The 22112-nt window shown below is 47.7% G+C and overlaps 2 protein-coding genes across 2 annotated transcripts; both read left to right on the top strand.

Moving 5' to 3' along the window:
• The first annotated feature begins 1116 nt into the window (after positions 1 to 1116).
• Positions 1117 to 16213, top strand: MEDAG (mesenteric estrogen dependent adipogenesis). Its single transcript, XM_035115878.2, has 5 exons — positions 1117 to 1468; positions 11729 to 11838; positions 13788 to 13900; positions 14345 to 14630; positions 15626 to 16213. The coding sequence occupies exons 1-5, from the start codon at positions 1182 to 1184 to the stop codon at positions 15757 to 15759; spliced, it is 930 nt and encodes a 309-aa protein (XP_034971769.1). The 5' UTR covers positions 1117 to 1181; the 3' UTR covers positions 15760 to 16213.
• On the top strand, positions 1475 to 11720 carry LOC132592011 (uncharacterized). The gene is made up of 2 exons (XM_060273806.1): positions 1475 to 4101; positions 4524 to 11720. Exon 2 carries the CDS (start codon positions 9129 to 9131, stop codon positions 10029 to 10031), a length of 903 nt encoding a protein of 300 aa, XP_060129789.1. The 5' UTR covers positions 1475 to 4101; positions 4524 to 9128; the 3' UTR covers positions 10032 to 11720.
• Positions 16214 to 22112: the final 5899 nt, after the last annotated feature.

Genomic DNA, 22112 nt, shown 5'->3' with positions numbered 1-22112 from the left:
TTGCTGGATATCATGGGTGGGTAGTATTGACTGGTGAAAAGGGACTTGTAGATCAGCATAATCAAAGTTCGTGCAGATATGTGTCATGCATGCATTTGCACCATGCACCTGGCAGTACTTCTAGAAGAAACTGCAGCAGGGTGTAACTTATCTCACCTTTGCAGGACAAGCTACGTCAGCCAAATCTCTCTAAACAACTTGTCTTCCAGCCTGGTGATTTAGACATTAAGTCCTGCTGACTCACTACCAACTTGCAAGTTAAGTATTGCACAGGATTACTGCTTTCTAGGCCCATTCATTTAGAAGCAAGCCCCACTGAATTAAATGGGGCTTTCTCCCGGGAAAAAGCACACTGTATATTATTAAAACCTTGGGCCAATTACGCCAATGCATATCCATTGAATCCAGGGATTGAGTTGTAGCTCCACACAAAGTATTGTCACTCCCAGATAATTGATACAGTCTGTGGATCTCAGTTGCCAGTTTGCAAAAGATTCCAAGCTTGTTGAGAGACGAGCAAGGGCAGATGGAAAGGAATTTGAGATGATCACACAGGATGAGTTGAATATATGCTATATGGTAATTTATGGACCTAATAGGTATCTAAAGCCATTTGCCACTATTGCTGTATGTAGGTTTTATTTGTTTTTTATCTTATATTTTGGAAATGTCCACAGATTTGTTTTTTTCCTTTAATTTTTTGCCCCCCCCAATAGTGTTTAAAAGGCCATGGAGGAGTGCGCCCACAGAGACCCACAGAGGAGAGACATGTTTTATTGCAGCTGGGCAGAGGAATGCGTCCAGTTGCGCTGCTGCAGACAATAATAACACCCCCATAAGAAGCGCGTCGCTGCCGGCTTCCAAAGGCTACATTGGAGTCCGTGACCCCACAGAAAGAGACGGAGAGGGCGGGAAAAGCGGAAAGACTCGACAGCCGATTGCTCACCGCTGCTTTGGTAGGCCAAGTTTGCAGGACAAGGCCGCCTAAACTCTGCAGACTTTGCACCCTACTGAAGCGGGGAGGCGCCGTCCGCCCTTTGCTCCTCCTCCCTTTCGCTCCCCGGCGGCTCGGAGGCGGAGCTGCGCCGAAGCGCTTTTCTCGCCCGCGCGGACGCCGCTTGCTAGCAGTGCCTTGCAGAGCCCGTCGCTGCTGCTGCTCCGTTTGCTGCTCCTCAGCCGCCATGGCCGTCTGGAGCGGGTCCGACTCGTGCAACTCGGTCCGGCCCAGCTTGACCTCGGTCTCGTCGGGGGAGCTGCAGAGCCTCCGGACGTGCAACTGCGAGATGGCCGTGCTGCCTCTGCAACAGCTGGCGTTGCTGCAGCCGGAGTCCTTCCAGCTGTCGGGGGGCGCCTTGACCGTGCGGAGCCCGCCGAGCCGGCGGCTGGGAGGCGGCTTCACGGTGATCAGCGACGGCTCCGTCCACGTGGACGGGCAGTACCATTGCAAACTCACCGACTACTTCAAGAGGTAGCTTAACTTCCTTCTCATTCGTGATTGGTGGGGGGGAGGCACCCTTCATTTTGGGGGAGTAGGTGTGATGCCTCCACCTTCAGATCCAGGCTTCCGCCCTGCTAGCTGGGAAACTACACCTGTTGAATTGTTACATGCCATGCGGGCTAGCAAAGACACTGGAGCCCTTGTGGGGAGGGAGCGAGAATAAAGGGAGACTTATTTGTAGGTCCAAACCCCTATAGGTCATCTTAGACCAGAAGCAGGATTGGTACTTTGTGAGGTTGCCGGAACATGGATGAAAAGTATAAAAGCTCTGGGTTTATGGCAGGTGGTGTGAAACTATTGCAGTATAGTAAGTAGTATTTGGGGGTGTTTGTGCTGACTTGGTTGGTTTGTTGTGGAAATGGGCTGGAAAGAGATGAAATAGGTGTGGGTTCATAGGAAGATGCCATATACCAAGTCAGACCAGTTGTCCATCTAGCTCCCTGTTGTCTACACTGACTGGCAGCTGCTCCCCAGGGTTTCAGGCAGGGGTATTCTGCATGCAAAGCAGATACTGTACTCTTATCACTTAGCTGGGAGGGTCATTCCCCATTACACCATAGCCCAGGGGTTATGGAAACTGCTTAGCGGGTTTTACCTTATATAGATAACCATCTTTTACTGCCTGCTCTTTCAAACAGCAGCAGTAGTAGCTTACTCCTGTACCAACTTCATTTTCCTTATTGTTCTTATTGTCACCTAGCTGGGGATTTGAAGCTCATTTGCTCTCTTTTCTCTGGGTGGAAATATCAAAGTGCAGGACTGAACTAGTTTTTTCAGCACTGTGGCTTAGCTCTGGAACATGTGAAATGTCAATTATCGAGTGCATCTGAGCACGAGGAATATGCCTTTCCTTTTCCTGCTCCCAGCCTGAACATATGAAGACTGATAATGGCAATTACTCAAGGTGTGTCATCATACAAAGGTCGGCAGGTTAATTTGTAAAAAAGGAAGTATCGAGAAGGTCATTGGGTATTGGATAAGGGTGAATGCTAGGCAGCGCCTTGGAAAAAGAGTATCCAAGGGACTTTGGGTTTTATGATCTGAAGGGTCCTTTAGTGGTTAACTGGGCATCACCAGTTTTCCACTGTGGGGTGCATTAGAAAAGACATCAGGCTTGGTTTTTCAAACTAGAACTCTCAAGGTTCACCAACCGGAACCAGATGGGAAATTTCAGGAGGACATAAACTTAGGTCCCATTCACCCCATACATATGTGCATTTTGCTACCACTTTAAACAGTCATGGCTTTCCCCCAAAGAATCCTGGGAGCTGTAGTTTGTTAAAGGTGCCGAGAGTTGTTAGGAGACCCATGTTCTTCTTGCACAGCCAGGGTTCTCAAAGTGATTTATCAATCAATGCCTCTTTGCAGGGAACCGGGGGAGGGGACTTTAGGAGGGATCTTCTAACAACTCTTAGCAACAGGGCCCATAATTATTTATGGGAAGCCATGACCATTTAAAGTGGTATCATAGTGGTTTAAACGTAGGTGGGCGCAAATGTGGCCTTAGAACTGACGGAAAGGGTGCATTTATCCTGAGTTTTCGGGAGAGACAAAGGTCTGATACTATCATTGGCTGTCTCCCAGGACCTTGGGATCCCTTCAGCCACCCACAACCCCTCAAAGGATAGAGTGCTTCACTCCCTTTAAGTTTTTCCTTTTTAACTTGGTTTCTGCTGAACATTAAAAAGAAAATCTTAAGGAACAGGATGCCTCAGAACACATGCTGAGCCCAGGGATTTCTTTCCTTGATCTGAAAACACCAAAGCAGATAGAGAAGGGATTAGCACAAGGCCGGGTTATTGTAGAAGATCCTTTTTCCCCTCTTTGCTGTTTCAGCTGTTTCTGTTAAGCTGCTGATTCAAAAACAGTTGCTGAGTCACTACAGACCACCAGAGGTCTTGTAGATCTCTGTCTGCATGCTTCTCTGCCCCTCACTGCCTTGGGATTTTCCAGTGCTAACTTGACAACAGGGTTCAGAAGGATAACCATACAGTTGCGTGTTCAGACCCAGAGACCTTCCCCCTAAATAATTTCACACTTGACTCAAATTTTAGTTTTGGCTTTTGGCAGAATTTAGGCCACAACTTTATTGATTACAGAAAGTGAGTGGTTGCATAGGCTCTGGTTCGACTAGCTCCCTGCACCCTTGCAGGTAGCGCTGACCCAGGGCACCAGCATAGGTCAGCCAAGGGTGAACACCTGGAAAGCCAGGAACAGACTATGTCCGCCACCCAGATCTCCCCCTGGACTCAGGCACAGGCACAACCCCCTCTCAGGGGTTGACCAAACCAATTGAGTCCCTGGATTCCTTTAACGGAATACCCTCCACATAGGGATAGCGAGAGCGTTCTCCCATTCCTATCACCTGAACCAGTGCCTATCCGCAACCTTAAAAGTTGTGACGATTTGCTACATGGCAGGCAGAACCCAAAAGGCAACAGTCAATCAGCCAAGTGGGGAAAATTCCTGCCGTGCCCCTGTCCCAATGACAGATGACACACGACGGTATAGCAAGGTCAAACGCAAAATCCCTAAAAGTAGGGAGGGGTGGGCGGGTTCCGAATGCACGCACCGAAAGAGGAAGCTCTAGGTCATGTGCATGGGTATTGTCAGAGGGCCTGATGTGGCTACTCTAGAGTAACGACTCCAGCATAGTCTTTTTAGGCTTTTATTAAGTGCTGATTATTTACAGTGGTCAGAACGATCTATATACATGCTTAAGGTGAGGTGTCAGAACCTCCGAATGGCGATTGGCGCGTTTTCTTCCAGCAAAGAAGCTTTGGGAGACCCAACCTCTTCCCCCTACGTTTGCGTCGCAATTCCGGAGTTGGGGGGATTGGCCTTCCCCCCGTGCTCCCATCTTCCTGTCCCACCTGGGGCATGGGCTCCGCAACCTTGCCTGAGCCTCGGACACCACTTCCTGACTCTCCGCTGGAGGCAGAGCTCTCCCTACTCTCTCCAGCGCTTGGGGATGGGCTGGAACTTAAGATGGGAGGGACTTCCCTGTATCCCTTGTCCCTCACAGGTATATATAAGTCCCTCGATCCGTTTAGACTGCACCCCATTGGCCAGATTGAACCCAACATCGAGGGACCTACCAATCGGGTGTTGTGGCTGACCAATCTTACCCACCCACAACACAGGCGGTCGGTCTCCAGGCCTCACCCTCTTTGAGGGAGGACACAATTAATAGTAATATATTTCATGCCTTGTTTCTGAACTTCTTGGCAGCATCTAGCTGGTCATCACCATGGAAGCCTGAGTGGGGAGGAAAAGTCGTAGCCTGGCACCTAAAAAACTGATATGATGATGCCACCAGGCATATTTCCCTGGGAAGATCCATTTGCATATTGGGGGGGGGGAAGGCACCCTACAGAAAAGGCCCGTTTCTTGTTTGGTCACCCTCAGGTGAGGTACATGGAAGAAGGCCTCTGATGAAGACCACGAGGTCTGGCTTGGTTCATATGGGGAGAGATGGTCCTTGAGGTATCGTGAGCCACATAAGACTTTATAGGTCGAAACCAGCGCTTTGAATTGAGTCCGGAAACTATAGTCAGTAGCCAGTGCTGTCTGGCCAGGATTGATGTCATGTGCTCAGACTTTCTAGTCCCAGTTCATAATCTGGCTGCTGAATTCTGCCCAAGTTATAGTTTCCAAGCTGTCATCAAAGGAAGCCTCATGTCTAAGAGACATGAAACCCCCTGCTTGGCAGGGGGTTGGACTGGATGGCCCTTGTGGTCTCTTCCAGCTCTATGATTCTATGATTCTATAAGGAGAAAGGGAATGAGGAGGCAAGAGGAAAAACATGGGACATTTCAGGGACCAGCGTTTTCATTCTCTTACCGTAGCTCAGTTGGTTAGAGTGTGGTGCTGGTAATGCCAAGGTTGCAGGTTCGATCCCCGTTTGGGACAGCTGCATATTCTATGATCATTTCAGGGAAGCAACTCTGAAATGGGAGACTCCATAGAGTTCCTGCCAACTCTACAATTCTATGAGCCTAGGACACTTCGTCCCATCTGAGCAGATGGGGAGGGCCTTGCAGCCTGGAGAAATAGGCCCATGAACAGAGGTAGCTGCCCTATACAGTGTCGGACCATCTTGCTCAGTATTGCATACACTGGCTGGCAGCAGCTCCCAGTGTTTCAGATTGATGTCTGAAAGGGATTAAACCTGGGGCCTTTCTGCATGCAAATAACTACAGCCCCTCCCTCAAGAGCATGCAGTGGTGGGCATGCTGCCACATAGGCAGCATTTTTTCATATTGTTATGAAAAACAATTTTTCATATTACATTTATTTATTTTCATATTTCACATTTCATATATTTCATATTGTTATTTTTATTTATTGTTTTATTTATTGTTTTATTTATTTATTGTTATTTTTTCATATTGTTGCTTTCCTCAATTAGAGGCTTAAAAAAATTATTTCCTTATTGTGGGGCAACTACCTTCCCCTATGTGTAACCTCTTTACTTCACTGTATCTGAAGAAGTGTGCATGCACACGAAAGCTCATACCAAAATAAAAACTTAGTTGGTCTTTAAGGTGCTACTGAAGGAATTTTTTTATTTTACTGTAACCTCTTTGTTATTTAGACTGGTTCTCTTTCCTTGAAAACTACAGGGTGTGGCAGCTTATCCTTTTATTCTTATTTACTCTGGTTGTTTGAAAGAGCAAGCTGAAATCCTGTTTGGTTCTTGTGTTTTGTCAGGCCTACAATGCAAAGATTTGGCCTCTCTAAAACCAATGTTGCAGGCGGGGGTGAAACTCTTCCTTTGCTAAAACCTGGCTCTGTGAAGCTGTTCTTGCTGAAAATCTGGTCGGCAGAGAAAAGAATGCATCATAGCCTTTGGGAATCTTCAGCTGTAGATGCAACTTTTGCCTTGTGATCTGAGCTTACTGTATAAAAGAACAAAAAAAGACTGGCTGGGTGTGAGACACTATTTGGAATGTCTCTAGAGGGTCTGGCTCAGTTAACATTACATTACTGTATTGAGAAAACGAATCTGAGCGGTTATTTAAAACTGATGGTTGCTAGGCTTAGCTAAAACTCTTTCAATATGTGGCAATTAGTTTAAACGACAGTTTCCCAGTGTTTAGAATCTAAAGGTGAAATAGTTATGCATTGCTTTGTTGTTGTTTAGTCATTTAGTCGTGTCCGACTCTTCGTGACCCCATGGACCATAGCACGCCAGGCACTCCTGTCTTCCACTGCCTCCCGCAGTTTGGTCAAACTCATGTTTGTAGCTTCAAGAACACTATCCAACCATCTCGTCCTCTGTCGTCCCCTTCTCCTAGTGTCCTCCATCTTTCCCAACATCAGGGTCTTTTCCAGGGAGTCTTCTCTTCTTATGAGGTGGCCAAAGTATTGGAGCCTCAGCTTCACGATCTGTCCTTACAGTGAGCACACAGGGCTGATTTCCTTCAGAATGGATAGGTTTGATCTTCTTGCAGTCCATGGGACTCTCAAGAGTCTCCTCCAGCACCATAATTCAAAAGCATCAATTCTTCGGCAGTCAGCCTTCTTTATGGTCCAGCTCTCACTTCCATACATCACTACTGGGAAAACCATAGCTTTAACTATACGGACCTTTGTAGGCAAGGTGATGCTTTACTTATTCATTCCATGATCCCAAAGTTTTCTGCAGGAATTGCTATCCAGTTTGAATGCCCTAAATCCCTTTTACAGGCAAGTACTAGTATGGGACAATTCCTCCCCCCCCCTGCCCCCAGCTCAGTACTAAAAAAAAACCCCAAGGGCTTTTCCAGATGACCTGTTTGTTGGCATTCAAACTCAAAGCTTTTAGTCTTTATTGTCCAGACTTCATTGAGCATTCATTCCAACTTGCTTGTGGAGTGTTTGCAGGTCTTTCCATTGACAATTCGTTCATGCCACAATTCTCAGTGGATTTCAACTTTCCAAACCACACAAAGTTCCATTTTAAAAAAAAAAGTGGTTTGATTGAACTAGGACAACAAAGCACTTAAATCCACTTTAATTGTGCCAAGCTTAAAGTTGCAATATGCTCTTGAGTCCCCGGTCCAGAGGTGCCCCAAATTTAATCTTTATGGCTATTTCTGGAAGATGGCAGGAATGTGTATATTGACACCTGAAAACAGCCATTTATCCTTTTTCTCAGTGGCTATAACTGCTGTGTGTCCCACAGCTCATTGATATTTGGACTTCCAAGATCTTCCATATATACACATGGGTGATATACAATAATGCTTCTGCAGATCTAAGATGCCCCTCCTGCCTTTGCAGCAATTTAAATACTTGCATTGATGCACTGGGAAGAGGGGGAGAATAATTAGGTGTGGAGGAGGGTCAATCTGTCAAAATCCTTAAAAAATATATAAAACAATCAGAGTAGTGCAAGGGATGGTGTGGGTATGAAAAGCGACACTTTATAAATACGGTATGCATTTTATGGCAGAATTTGCTGCAAGTTCTTTACAAAATCCAAATAGATGTGAGCTACGAACTCTGAAGTTGGACGCGGGTGGCGCTGTGGTCTAAACCACAGAGCCTAGGGCTTACATGCAGATCAGAAGGTTGCCGGCTCGAATCCCCGTGACTGGGTGAGCTCCTGTTATTCGGTCCCAGCTCCTGCCCACCTAGCAGTTCAAAAACACATTAAGTGCAAGTAGATAAATAGGTACCGCTCCAGCGGGAAGGTAAACGGTGTTTTCATGTGCTGCTCTGGTTTCGCTAGAAGCGGCTTAGTCATGCTGACCACATGACCTGGAAAAACTGTCTGCGGACAAACGTCGGCTCCCTCGGCCAGTAAAGCGAGATGAGCGCCGCAACCCCAGAGTCGTTCGCAACTGGACTTAACTGTCAGGGGTCCTTTACCTTTACCTTTTTTACCAACTCTGAAAGATTTAAGATTCTGGTATATGTATATTATATGGGCGAATATTTGTGAAGACAAGCATAAATTAAAATGAAATATTGGTTAGAAACATCTGCTTGGTTACCAGCTACGCTGATTTTCAGCGGTGGAAAATTAGGCCCATTTGTCTTGGTAGATGATGTTTTCAAAAAGACGTAGTGACTTGAGTCTTTTCCAGTGCCTTGCAATTGGCATTTAAGAAATGGAGTACAATTTTTGCACGGACTAACTTGTATCTAGCACATTTCAAATTAATCACTTTCAGGGGATAAACAGCATGACTGTGGTTCAGCCAGAAAAATGACTCATGGGAGTCTGTACCACCCATCCAACTTTTCCTGTGTCTGACTGGTATCCTGCGTTACCACCTTACACAGTCCAACAACCACATCATAAGCTGAGGTGGGGAAATGAACCTGGCTTGTCGGTTGTACCATCTCTGTACTTCCAATGCATTAACAATTTTAGTTTTAAACTGTAGCTGGGGAGATACAAGCTGGGGAGATGCGTCTATATTGTATGGCGAGCCAAATACCAGTAGCCGAACCCATGCAGGATTAGCGGTTTATATGGTGTGAAATTGAGTAAAAATGGCCTGCTTGAAAAAAAAGCAAACCACTTTGCCTAAACAAATGTGACAATGTGTTTACAGAAGCAGCAGTAATGATGCATTCTGTATTTAACTGATCTAGTAATATAAACAACCTCAGATATGCAGATGACACAACCTTGATGGCGGAAAGTGAGGAGGAATTAAAGAACCTTTTAATAAGGGTGAAAGAGGAGAGCGCAAAATATGGTCTGAAGCTCAACATCAAAAAAACCAAGATCATGGCCACTGGTCCCATCACCTCCTGGCAAATAGAAGGGGAAGAAATGGAGGCAGTGAGAGATTTTACTTTCTTGGGTTCCATGATCACTGCAGATGGTGACAGCAGTCACGAAATTAAAAGACGCCTGCTTCTTGGGAGAAAAGCAATAACAAACCTAGACAGCGTCTTAAAAAGCAGAGACATCACCTTGCCGACAAAGGTCTGTATAGTTAAAGCTATGGTTTTCCCAGTAGTGATGTATGGAAGTGAGAGCTGGACCATAAAGAAGGCTGATCGCCGAAGAATTGATGCTTTTGAATTATGGTGCTGGAGGAGACTCTTGAGAGTCCCATGGACTGCAAGAAGATCAAACCTATCCATTCTTAAGGAAATCAGCCCTGAGTGCTCACTGGAAGGACAGATCCTGAAGCTGAGGCTCCAATACTTTGGCCACCTTATGAGAAGAGAAGACTCCCTGGATAAGACCCTGATGCTGGGAAAGAGTGAGGGCACAAGGAGAAGGGGACGACAGAGGATGAGATGGTTGGACAGTGTTCTTGAAGCTACGAACATGAGTTTGACCAAACTGCGGGAGGCAGTGGAAGACAGGAGTGCCTGGCGTGCTCTGGTCCATGGGGTCACAAAGAGTCGGTCACGACTAAACAACAACAACAACAGTAATATAAAGCAGAACAAGTTGCTTTTTGTTTCTGTTACCATCTCTCCCTCTGCCTCCCATCTCTCTCTCTCTCTCTCACCCCCTCTCCCCCAAAATGCCTCTACACTCACTATCTTTATTCCAGTTTGGGGACTTATTAAATAATAATAATGAAATTTTAATTAAATAATAGAATGAAACTTTAGAGTGGTTTAAAGTTTCCATAGAAGGCAACCGCATGGATCTATCCAAGCAGGCTTAAGCATTTGACTGAAATAAAGCTGAGTCCCAGAGTATTGGAATTTTAAATACTTCTGCTTGACCTCTGTGGGGCTAATGCATTTTCTCCTATGGGGCTTCCATGGTTTGCACTTAAGAATGTACAGACTGGTCACTAAGCATTCTAGCTAACGCTAACATGTCCTTGCATTCAGCTGCTCCTTGCCCTGTGAGCACAGTGGAATGCAAGAGGCTTAAATGTGTTTATCTCTTTTAGAAAGAAAGAAAGGATTCCTTCTAACAAAAAAAAACCCTGGTTAAACTAGTTTGGTCAGGCTCATCAAACTTCAGCTTGGTGCACAAACAGAGCAATCGATCAATCAAACCTCCTTTGATGTCTGTAACCTAAAAGAGTTTGTTTGTTTTTAAAGTTTAAAACCATGACAGGGACTTAGTATCTGCTTCATGCACGAGTTGCGAACCTTTTTGCACGAGTTTCAAATTTTGAGGAAGTGCTTTGGGCACCTGTCACAAAATGGCTGTCATGGAGCTTGTGGGATAACACAAAATGGCTGCAGTGGGGAGCATGGTAGAACGTAACATGGCTGCCATGGGGCTGTGGCATAGCACTGCCTTAGGGAGAGGACAGTCATTGCTGCTCCCTACACCCTGGACAACCTCACGCTTGCTGTAGGAAGTCAGTTGTTATTTGCTGGTCCTGACTGTGGAGATAACACAATATTGGTTTTCTCCTGCCCCGCACCCGAAATACTGTTTCTGTCTACCAATAGGGGCAATTCCCCAGTACTAGAAAAATATACATAATGTGTTCACAGTCATCCTCGGACACACATATTTCACATAAACACAACCACACAAACCAGCATACAGGGCCCCACAGAAGGCCTCAGAGGGTGGCTGTGGAGCCCTCAAGTTCCGGGTTGGTAATCCCTGATGTGTGATTAATGGATGCCAACTCTCATAGTTTCAGAAACCAGCATTTTAGTCCTGGCATGTAGGCACTAGATCCAATTTCCAGAGACGTTTAAACCTGTGCTTTTTAAAGGGTGGATTTTTTAAAAAACTTGTCCTTCTTTTTACTTCACTGGACCAACGCCAGAGTACGTGGTTTGAAGACTGTGGTCTAAAGTTCCAATTCAACTCTCTCATGGTTGAAGAGGAAGGTTAAAAACACCAGAAGCTTGGCTTCATAAAGGGAAAAGGTGACACATCCTTAACCACATGTCCTCCTCTCTCCTTTTTATGACGCTGTTTTTGCTTTAACAAACAGTCACATTGAAAAGGATAGCCTTCAAAACAGGAGATGTGGTAATTCCTGCCTAATTAAGTATACTGGGCGCTTCAAAAATAATAGTTTCCTAACCAAGAGTGGTTCTACTTCACAGTCACTTTAAATTTGTTTGCGGGGTGGGGTCCTTCTGTAGAGCTCCATTTTCACCCCTCTGTCCACGTAAATGGCCTTTGGTGGCTGAATACCAGAAACATTTTATCTGACTTGTTTCATTTTATTTCTGTGCTTCCTGCAAAGTTTGCTTTAATCCTTAACTGCCGCACGCTGAAACTATTTCTGTATCCTGCTTTTCAACTAAGTTGCGTTAACACAGCTTTCTTCTCCCGAACAGATACGTAGAACTCAACACCCACTATGACTATAAAAACTACAGAGAGACTATACTGGGTCGCCCATTGGTATTCTTCTTCAACGTCAGAACAAAATATAATTCTTCGAAAGGTAAACCTATGTGTGAACCTTTTTTGTAAAGGGCATATTTTGGATCTAAATAAACTCTTTGTGTAAAGAGCCATGGTTGAATTTGAATCCGGTATGGTTAAATACAGTTCAGTGACGCCTTTTTAAAAATGAAGCTGTCACCATGCGACATCCCTATAAGATTGGCAACTTCGATTTATAACAGTCTTAAGCATGTAAAAATATAATTTGGTTTTATATCAGTGAAACATGCCTCCTGCTGTGACACAGTTATGCTTGCCCAGTGGCAGAACCGGTTTTGGTCACTGGTGGTTTCCCAAATTGCTATTTGGTTGGATAAGGATGTTTCTGCTGGACCTTCCATGGATGAGTACTCTGATCAATTTGAAAACTTGATCCCAATTAGGTCCACCTCTCTGTGGACTACAAGAGCTCCAAAACTTACTGAAATACCTTAAAAGCACATAAAGCTGGATCTGGGGCTTTTTCCCTGTTGAAATGTTTAGAGTACCAAAATTAAATAGATCATGGGCTGAGCTTGTTGTGCCCGCAAGGATGTCGTATCAGAGTGGCTGCCTTAGGATAAGGAAGGTGGTTGGGGCTGGCAGTCAATCTCTGAAAACCAGCGACATAGATTCCAAGAAGATACTGCTAAATAAGTCGTGATTAAATATCAGATTGGAAGAAAGCATAATCAGAGGGCTACTCTTTTACATTTCATGGGTTTTGAGAATCTCAACTTTCACTTAAATAAGCTGGACCAGGCGGCTTTACTTTAAAGAGAAAGTTGGGGTTCACAAAGCCTGTCAAATGCATAAATGTGGTTTTGGTTCCAGTCTAGTATTTAATCATGGCAAGTTTAGCAGTGTTCTCTTCAGATCTATGGAATCTGAATTTAATACTTAATATATCTCCTCCCTAAAACATAAGGCAGTTTAACCTTAAATGGCAATAAAACATTTTAAAGGGGAATAGGAACTCAGATTTTTGCAGCAAACCAAAATAAATTTAGAGACTATGGGGAACAGATCAAAATGGTGTTGAACTAGGCCAGGGGTCCCCAAACTTACACTGCCGAGGGCCGGTGCCACCAGCGCCAATTGCGCTGTGGGCCGGAGCACGCAGGAGTGTGCACCCATACGTGTGTGCACACGTGATTTCCAGCGCACTTCCGGGTCACCGGAACATCAGAAATAGCTTGTGTGCATGCACATGGGCCTCCTCCAACCTAGAAGCACGCCGGAAATGATGCTTGTGCATGCGCACAAGCTATTTCCGACGCTCCAGCAACCCGGAAGTGGGCAGCTGCGCCGTTAAGAGCAGGCGACAGCAGTGGGCGGGGGTGGTGGTGTTGGGGGCCGCATAAAAGAGCCTCGTGGGCCACATCCGGCCCCCGGGCCTTTGTTTGGGGAAGCCTGAACTAGGCTCTCCTGTGAGCAGAGACCTTCTGGAAGGTGTAATTTCAAGTGGCTTAATTCCTGTGTACAGGCACTGGAGGTCCATGTGCAGTACTCTTTGAATTAATGATCTCTTTAGATAACACAGAGTGCTAAAGAGACTACGGGATCTATAACAGCAGCAGCAGTTATACGTCCGATCAAATGTAACTATCAAAGGATTGCTTTGCATCTTACAAGATTAGCAGGCAAACAAGACGTACGTTTGACATACTTGGTAACGTGAGAAAATGACACACGTTAGACTGTGTATAATACATACTGTATGATCCATAACAGTGCCTCCCTAAAGCAAATTCACAGATTCAGAAAAGGTGCATAGTCCCCTTACATAATAAGACGTGTGCCATGCTCACACGTTTGCTAACTTAGTAGTGTGTGATTTGCAGCAGCAGTCCACAGAAGAGAAGAGAACCCTAGCAAAACTTTGTGTATATGTTTAAGAGCAACATCTGAAATACAATAGTAAGGTCTGGCTTTAATAAATAACAATAATTTCTAATCCATCCTTAGAAAAAACATATGCTTTGCTTGTGAACACCCGCCACCCAAAGATGAGAAGGCAGATTGAGAATGGAATGAACAACATAATATCTTCTGTGATTGGAGAAAGTTACAAACTTCAGGTGAGTTAGACAGAGAGGTTGTCCTACATATGACTGTTATGTTATCTTTCTTTCTGTCTGCACCTGTGTGATTGCTCTGTGATTGGTACAAATGTGACTTCCATCTTATTTCTATAGCCGTGCTGGTGCTGTGCTTTTAAGGAAGCTTAAAATGCAAAGCTGCATGTCCTTAGAGGTTTTTCCCCTCCAGGGCTCTTCCTTTGTTTTTGCTCTAACATTTCAGGAATGTGGAAGCAATTGTAAAGTATAAAACATGGTTGTTTAAAGGGCTCTCCCTGTTAGACTACTAAGTCCAGGGTCTAAAATGACCTAGCTGCACCACTGTTTGCTCTTGGGGTAAGATTAATCCTAACCTGATTCCAAAACTTTAATATAAGTGGCTTTCATAACTAGAGGTATAAAAGGTACAAAATTTGGTAATATACCTTCTTTTTCTTTGTACAGTTTGATTTCCAAGATGTTGTAAAGAATTTTTTTCCTCCTGGAGCCCATCTGGTCAATAAAGAGAGCCTGAGCTTTTCCTACGAGTTCAAATGCGACGCCTTATTTGACTTCTTTTATTGGTTTGGGATCAGCAAACGGACAGTTATGGTGAATGGGAAAGTTCTGAATTTGTCCAGTACCAATCCACAGAAGAAAGAGATGATAACAAAGTTTCTGGATAAAATGAGTGAACCAAACATGCGGTCAAACAGCTTTTCAGACAGAAAGTTTAGTGTTACATCCAGCGGTAAGTTGGTGTCGTGTTTTTAAATGAGATTTTTAAAATCTGTATCTCCACATACTATTCACAGGTCACGATGATTGAACTGCTCATGGATCTTTGATTTGAAGAAACCCAAACCCTAAAATGGAGGTTTGGTTTGAGTCCCGAATACTAATTTGGGGTACTCTGGGAAGTGTGAGGGAAGTAGGGATCGCCTAACAACTCTCAGCAGCCATAACAAACAACTGATTCCATGATACAGTATAGTGTCCACATCAAGGGAAGTAATAGTACCGCTGTATTCTGCCTTGGTCAGACCCCACCTGGAGTACAGTGTCCAGTTCTAGGCACTAGTTTAAGAAGGATATTGACAACTGGAACGTGTGCAGAGGAGGGCAACCAAGAGGATAAAGGGTCTGGAAACCAAGCCTTATGAGGAACAGTTGAAGGTATTGGGTATTCCTAGTTTGGAGAAGAGGTGAAAAGATAACCACCTTTAAATATCTAATTGGAAAATAGAGCAAGCTTCTTTTCTGCTGCTCCAGAGGGTAGGACCCAAACCAATTGATCCAAATTACAATAAAGGAGATTCCAACCAAAAATTAGGAAGAACTTTCTGACAATAAGAGCTGCCCAACAGTGGAACAGACTCCTTCAGAAGCTGGTGGACTCTCCTTCAATGGAGGCTTTTAAAGAGAGGTTGGATGGCCATCTTGTCAGGCATTTCAGGAGGTTGGACTAGGCAACCCTTGGGGTCCCTTCCAGGTCTACAGATCTATGATTTTATGAGCCTTTGGGAGAAGTCCTGACTGTTTAAAGTGGTGTGATACTGCTTTGAAGGCAGAGTGCAGATGAGGCCTAAAAATAAGTTTTGACTCTTCCGGAATTACAAGACTAAGATATTTTTATGCCTACTAGGTTATATGCATTAGAAGGTTTCTCAGTTTTGTAGGCAAAAGGATTACAGTGGCCTATTTCCTTAGATATGTTGTAATTCTCCTCCTTGTGCTTTCTTGCAGCTTCAGTAGATGATGTGTTTAATGGCAACCTCACACCACAATCACCTTGGATGGAATCGCCTTTTGTAGTTTGGACACTTCCAGGGGCTCAGGAATCGGAGGAAGGATCACATACATACATCAGGTTTTCATGAAGGAAGAAATCCACCAAAGTGGAATTGTCTTAATTACAGAATGAAAGAAGTTATGGAAAGGAAGACTTCTGTTTTCCTTTGCATTTTGCCCAGAAGAATAGGGAACTTTTGCATTCCTGCTGTGTTTGTTGGTTCAGGAATAGCCACTTCTGGTTCTTAAAACAGTGCTTGCCGAGTTCGTCTTTCAACATTATGAGCTTTCTGGAGGATAGGGTTTTCTTGTTACTGCAGTCAGAATGCATATAGCTAGAGTCATTTCAGTGATTTTTAAATCTAGATTATTCAAGTGGTTTTAAATTGCAAGCTTTTTAAACACCACTAAAATCATGTGTAGTATGTTGCTAGCTTCATTATTGCTCCAGCGCTTAGCACTGTCTCCAGTGGAAAAAATTAATGGGATACAGAACGGCTTTTGAGGCTAATAAAATGCAGCTACACTTCCTGCAGGTTTTTTTTTTAAAAAAAATGGCTAATGGTGACCTTAAAGAACTAGCAGAGGGAATACTTGAACCCAAAAGCTTTTAGATGATGATCAAAAGTCCGTGGGTGCCCAGATTTGTAGTTCTGTTCTGGCTTGGAGAGATGAAACACCCTAGATAAATGTGACTGCCATTCGGAATGCTTGAGAGACTATTCTCAGCTCCATTACACGCTTCCTATATCTCCCCAAGTCAAAATAGCTTATTTTGTGCTTCATCTTCCCGTAGGCCAAAAGGAGAGCTAATCTACACCATAAACTGTTCATTTATTTTCTTCCAAAGCACTTAAAGGAATCCACTGGGAAAATCGGGCACTATGTGTGAGGGACAGGGGATATCGCGAAGTCCCTCCCCTCCTGAGTTCAAGCCCGTCCCCGAGCAAAGGGGAAAGCAGGGAGAGTTCCGATTCCAGTGGGGAAGCAGGAAGTCGTGTCCGAGGCTCAGGCAAGGTAGAGGAGCCAGGGTCCCAGGTGGGACAGGAAGGGGCAAGTAAGGGGGGAAGACCCATCCCCCCAACTCCAGAATTACGCAGGAAGAGGAGGGGCAAGAGGATGGGTCTGCCAAAGCTTTTGTGTTGGAGAAAGACGCGCCAAAAGCCATTAGGAGGTTCTGAAACCGACTGACAACATCGCTCTGTGTAAATAGCAATGACTTGAGCACTGTAAATACGCAGCACCAATAAAAGAATAAAATGCAGAGCTGCGTAGCGTCGTTACTCTGAAGTAGTCCACTCCGGCCACTGTGACAGCAACCTCCTAATCATTTTTGGGCTACTTCGGAGTTGCCGGGATGAGCGTGCCCGAGGCGGAGAAGTGGCGGCAGATCGCTGAGCAAGCCCAGCTAGAACTGCAACAGCTGTCGCTGCAGGCGCAGGGAGAATTGAAGGCAGCTAAAGAGGAGACTAAGAAGGTCCAGGACGACCGGTTACAACTTGCGGAACAGGTGAGAGAGCTCCAGGAAAAAGAGCAGCATTTAAGGGCGGTGGCGGTAGACCTCCAAAACAAGCTGGATGCAGAGAAAAACAAGGCGGGAGGGGCTCCCCAAGTCCAAGTGCTGCCAGGAAGGAGAGCAGGGACCCTTGTAAGCAAGTTCAATGGAGACCCGAAGGAGTTTCAGGGCTTTGAGACTGAGATCGTGTATGCTCTTGAGCTGCACCAGAATGAGTTCCCCGATGATGAGCACAGAGTAGCGTTTATTGTGGAACATCTCACCGGAGCAGCCAGGGAGTGGCTAAGACCATTAATCGCAACCAAGAATCCTTGCATGAAAAATGTCCAACAATTTCTAGAAGGTTTGAGGACGATGTATTCGTCCGATAGTCATTTGGACCAGACTAAGGAGGAACTGCATAATTTACGCCAAGGAAATATGACAGTTCGCGCATATTGGGCGAAATTCACCATGCTGGTGCACAGACTGGGGTGGGTTTTGGATTCGCCTCCCATGCAAGCTGCGTTTTACTTGGGTTTGAGCGAGGAAGTGAAGGATGAACTCTCGAGAGGTCCAAAGCCCAGTACTATGGATCAGCTGAGCAAAGCAGCTCTGGCGGTGGGGGTGAGGCAGGAATCCCGGTGGAACGACAAGCAAGCGACGCGCGCAAAGCGGGCTTGGTTCCCACGGTCGCAGGAGAAGCCACTCCCTCAACAACCCTTTCAAGCCACGCCTGGAGCCAGCCAGGACCAGGAGCCCATGCAGATTGATAGCGCGCGCGCGCGGGCTTTTCAAACCCCAGCGGCGCCAAGACGCAAGGAGGGAAGGGGCGGGAATTGCTTTCTCTGCAACTCACCCCAGCATCTCGTCAGAGACTGCCCACATCGCAGGGAGTGGCAAGGAAAGGCGGGAACGGTGGTGCCCTCCCCCACTGACGCAGCACCACAGCAGGGAAACGGGAAAGCCTGGCTGCAGGAGACAAGGGGCAGCAGCCAGGCACAGTCAGCAGACAACAGCCCCAGCCCGCCCACCCGCACAGAGAGGTGCAGAGCCAGCCCACCCCTCCCAGAGCAGGAGTGGTTCTAGAAGTGACGCTAACGCTCCCAAATGGCTATCCCCTGACGGTCCTCGCCTTAATTGACAGTGGGGCGTCCGCCAACTTCTTCTCGAGAAGCTTTGCAGAAGAGCACCAAATCCAGCTTTTGCAGTTGGATTTTCCTCTGCACGTGGCAACCATTGACGGCAGGGAGCTGCTGGGAGGGGCCATCACACATCAAACCCCCCCCATGAGAATGACGGTGGGAAGGCACTCAGAGACACTGGCGTTCAACGTCACCACCATCTCAGACCCCCCCATCGTCTTGGGCATGAGCTGGCTGGCGCGCCACGACCCCTCCATCAGTTGGCACCAGAGGTGCATCACGTTTGGGTCGGACTTTTGTCTGGAACATTGCATGCAGCACCAACCAGGGGAGGGCCCTCCGATAGCCACGGTGGCCACCATGCATATCAAAGGGGGTGAGGCAATACCCAAGCAGTACTGGGACCTGCAGGAGGTCTTCAGCGAAGCGGAGTCCGACCACCTACCCCCGCACAGGCCTTTTGACTGCCAGATCAACCTGGTGCCAGGGGCGACGATACCCCCAGCCAAGCTGTACGCCATGTCAGACCAGGAGCTGGAGGATCTGCGCGCTTTCATCGACAAGAACCTCAAGCGGGGGTTCATAAGGGAAAGCAAGGCAGCAGGGGGCAGCCCGGTCTTCTGGGTGGACAAGAAAGACACGCAACAGCGCCGTCTTGTGGTGGACTTTAGACGGCTGAATTCGGTGACAGAGCCAGTGGCTTTCCCCATGCCCAGAGTGGATGATCTCCTGACAGCGGCACGCAGGGGCAAGATTTTCACCAAGCTAGACCTAAGGGGGGCGTACAACTTGATCAGGATCCGGGAAGGAGATGAATGGAAAACCACGATGTTCACGCCTCTGGGCTCTTTTGAATATCTGGTGATGCCCTTCGGTTTGCAAGGGGGCTCAGCATGCTTCCAGGCCTTCATGCACCACGTCCTGGGGTCCCTCCTCTTCAGGAAATGCTTGGTCTTCCTAGATGACATCCTTATCTACTCGAATGACCCAGTGCAGCATGTGAAAGATGTCAGAGAGGTGTTGCAACGCCTGAAGGAGAACCACCTGTATGTGAAGCTGGAGAAGTGCAAGTTTCACACCAAAGAGGTGGACTTCCTGGGCTACAAGCTGTCAGACAAGGGGCTGGCGATGGACAAAGACAAGGTGCAGGCCATCCTGGACTGGCACAGCCCCAGGACGCGCAAAGATGCCCAACGCCTACTAGGCTTCGCTAACTTCTACAGGAAGTTCATCAAGAACTTCTCTCGCGTTACGGCTCCCATCACGGACTGCCTGAGAGGCAAGCAGAAGTTCAAGTGGACACCAGAGGCGCAAGCAGCGTTCGAAAGCCTCAAGAGAGTGTTCGCCTCAGACCAAAACCTGTTCCATGTGGTGCAGGACGCGCCCCTACGCATTGAGACAGATGCTTCTGAAAAAGCTGTGGGCGCAATTTTGTTGCAACTGGACGCCAACAGGGAGTGGAGACCCTGTGCCTTCTTCTCCAGGAAGCTGACACAGCCTGAACGCAACTACACAGTGTTTGATAGGGAACTTCTTGCGATCTACGCTGCGTTCCAGCACTGGCGACACTTCCTGGTGGGCGCAAAGCACCCCATCCAGGTGTGCACAGACCACAAGAACCTGGAGTTCTGGAGAACTGCCAGGGTGCTCAACCAGCGGCAGATACGGTGGGCAGAGTTCTTCTCGAACTTCAACTTCTCCATCCACTACATCCCGGGGGAGCAGAATGTCAGGGCGGATGCCCTCTCCCGCAAGCCAGAGTACATGGAGGAGGAGGCGCCACCAGCCCCAAGGCACATTTTCCCCCCGTCGGCATGGTCCTGCGGAGCAGCTGTGGTGAGCGAGGCAGAACTCACAGCACTGACGGCAGCGGATGAATTTGCCAACCGCATCTTCAGAGAACTGAGAGGGGGGAGGGAGCAGGCAAAAGACTTTGCAGAACGCAGAGGGCTGCTTTTCTACAAGGGTGCGCTGTACCTACCCACCACCCAGCTTCGACGTACGGTCCTCAAGCAGATGCACGACAACCCTACAGCGGGGCATTTTGGAAGGGACAAAACCGCTCACCTAGTCATGAGACACTTCTGGTGGCCAGGGGTGCGGGAAGATGTTCGAGACTATGTAAGGGGCTGTACCACCTGCCAGCGGGCGAAGGTGGTCAGAGCAGCGCCACCAGGGTTGCTGGAGCCCTTAGCCACACCACACAGGCCGTGGGAAGTGGTGTCCATGGACTTCATCACAGATCTGCCTTCGTCCAGGGGTAAGACTGCAGTGTTGGTGGTGGTGGACCTCATGTCTAAAATGTGTCACTTTATACCGTGTGCCAGGGCAGTCTCGGCAGAAGAGACAGCCAAACTGTTTGTTGATCACATTTTCAGACTGCATGGATTACCTTTAAGGGTTATTTCGGATCGTGGCCGCCAATTCGTTTCCAGGTTCTGGCGGCGGCTCATGAACCTCCTGCAGGTGGAGGTCAGCTTGTCGACGGCTAGACACCCGCAGACCAACGGACAAGCGGAGAGGGTCAACGCCATTCTGCAGCAGTACCTGAGATGCTACGTCAGCCAGCGGCAAACGGACTGGGTGGATCGCTTGCCACTAGCAGAATTTGCCTACAACAATGCAGTGCACGTCTCCACAGGGGTGTCGCCCTTTAAGGCCAATTACGGGCGCGACCTCAGATCTTTCCCAGAGAGGGAGAGGGAGGAGGAGGAGGAGGAGGGCCCACAGGCTGAGGATTGGGCAGAGGAACTGGAGACGGTGCACCAGCAGCTCAGAGAACACTTGGAGAGGGCCAAGGAAGCGTACAAAAAGGGGGCAGATCGCCACAGGCGACAAGGGGAGGTCATCAGGGTGGGGGACAAGGTGTGGTTGTCCTCGGAGGGCCTTCCCACCAGAGGGAGGTGCAAGAAGCTGGCACCCAAATGGCTGGGCCCCTTCACGGTCACGCAACAGGTCAACCCGGTGGCATACAGGCTGGCACTGCCAGAGGACATGAGGGTGCATCCAGTGTTTCATAGATCGCTGCTGTCGCCGTACAGGGAAAGCAGCAGGCTCAGGGACAGCGAACAAACCCCCGAGGGAGGGGGGGAGAGGGAAAGCAGGGAGCAACTCAATGAGGCCACAGCCATCCTGGATTCAAGGTGGGGGGTGGGGGGCCTGGAGTACCTCATGGCATGGGAGGATGCTCCACCGTCCCAGAATGAATGGGTTCCCGCCACTCAGATACAGGAGGAATTCTTGGTGGAAGAATTTCACGCCCTCTTTCCCCACAGACCCAAGCCCTGGCACATGGAAAGGGAGGGGGAGGAGGAGGAGGCACGGGAGAACAGCTCACCATGGCGCTGGGAAGCGGAGTTTGAGGAACCAGAGGATGAGGTATGGGTGTCGCCAAGATCCACCCAGTCAGAGGAAGGAGCAGATTGGCAAAACATTTTTACCCCCACCAGCTCAGACGCCACGGACTTTTTGGGATTCCCGTCCTCCCAGGCGGAAGGGGGGGGCTCGCAGGACTGGGGGGAGGTGTTCACACCAACGGGATCGGAGAGCACCGAGTTTTTAGGCTTCCAGTCGTCACCGACACATGGGGGGGGCCTGGGGAGGGGTGAAGGAGAGCTTGGGAGGGGGGTGGATGTGAGGGACAGGGGATATCGCGAAGTCCCTCCCCTCCTGAGTTCAAGCCCGTCCCCGAGCAAAGGGGAAAGCAGGGAGAGTTCCGATTCCAGTGGGGAAGCAGGAAGTCGTGTCCGAGGCTCAGGCAAGGTAGAGGAGCCAGGGTCCCAGGTGGGACAGGAAGGGGCAA

This window comes from Zootoca vivipara, chromosome 4 (assembly GCF_963506605.1).
Source record: "Zootoca vivipara chromosome 4, rZooViv1.1, whole genome shotgun sequence".
In the NCBI taxonomy this organism is placed as follows: domain Eukaryota; kingdom Metazoa; phylum Chordata; class Lepidosauria; order Squamata; family Lacertidae; genus Zootoca; species Zootoca vivipara.
Note: the sequence above shows the minus strand (reverse complement) of the source record. Positions and strands in the feature narration are given on the sequence as shown.

Excerpts from the sequence above, each read along its gene's own strand:
- LOC132592011 (XM_060273806.1), top strand. The coding sequence starts at position 9,129 with ATGGCGGAAAGTGAGGAGGAATTAAAGAACCTTTTAATAAGGGTGAAA.
- MEDAG (XM_035115878.2), top strand. The coding sequence starts at position 1,182 with ATGGCCGTCTGGAGCGGGTCCGACTCGTGCAACTCGGTCCGGCCCAGC. Across the intron at positions 11,839-13,787 it reads AAAATATAATTCTTCGAAAG|AAAAAACATATGCTTTGCTT; the intron begins GTAAACCTATGT and ends ATCCATCCTTAG. Across the intron at positions 13,901-14,344 it reads GAGAAAGTTACAAACTTCAG|TTTGATTTCCAAGATGTTGT; the intron begins GTGAGTTAGACA and ends TTCTTTGTACAG.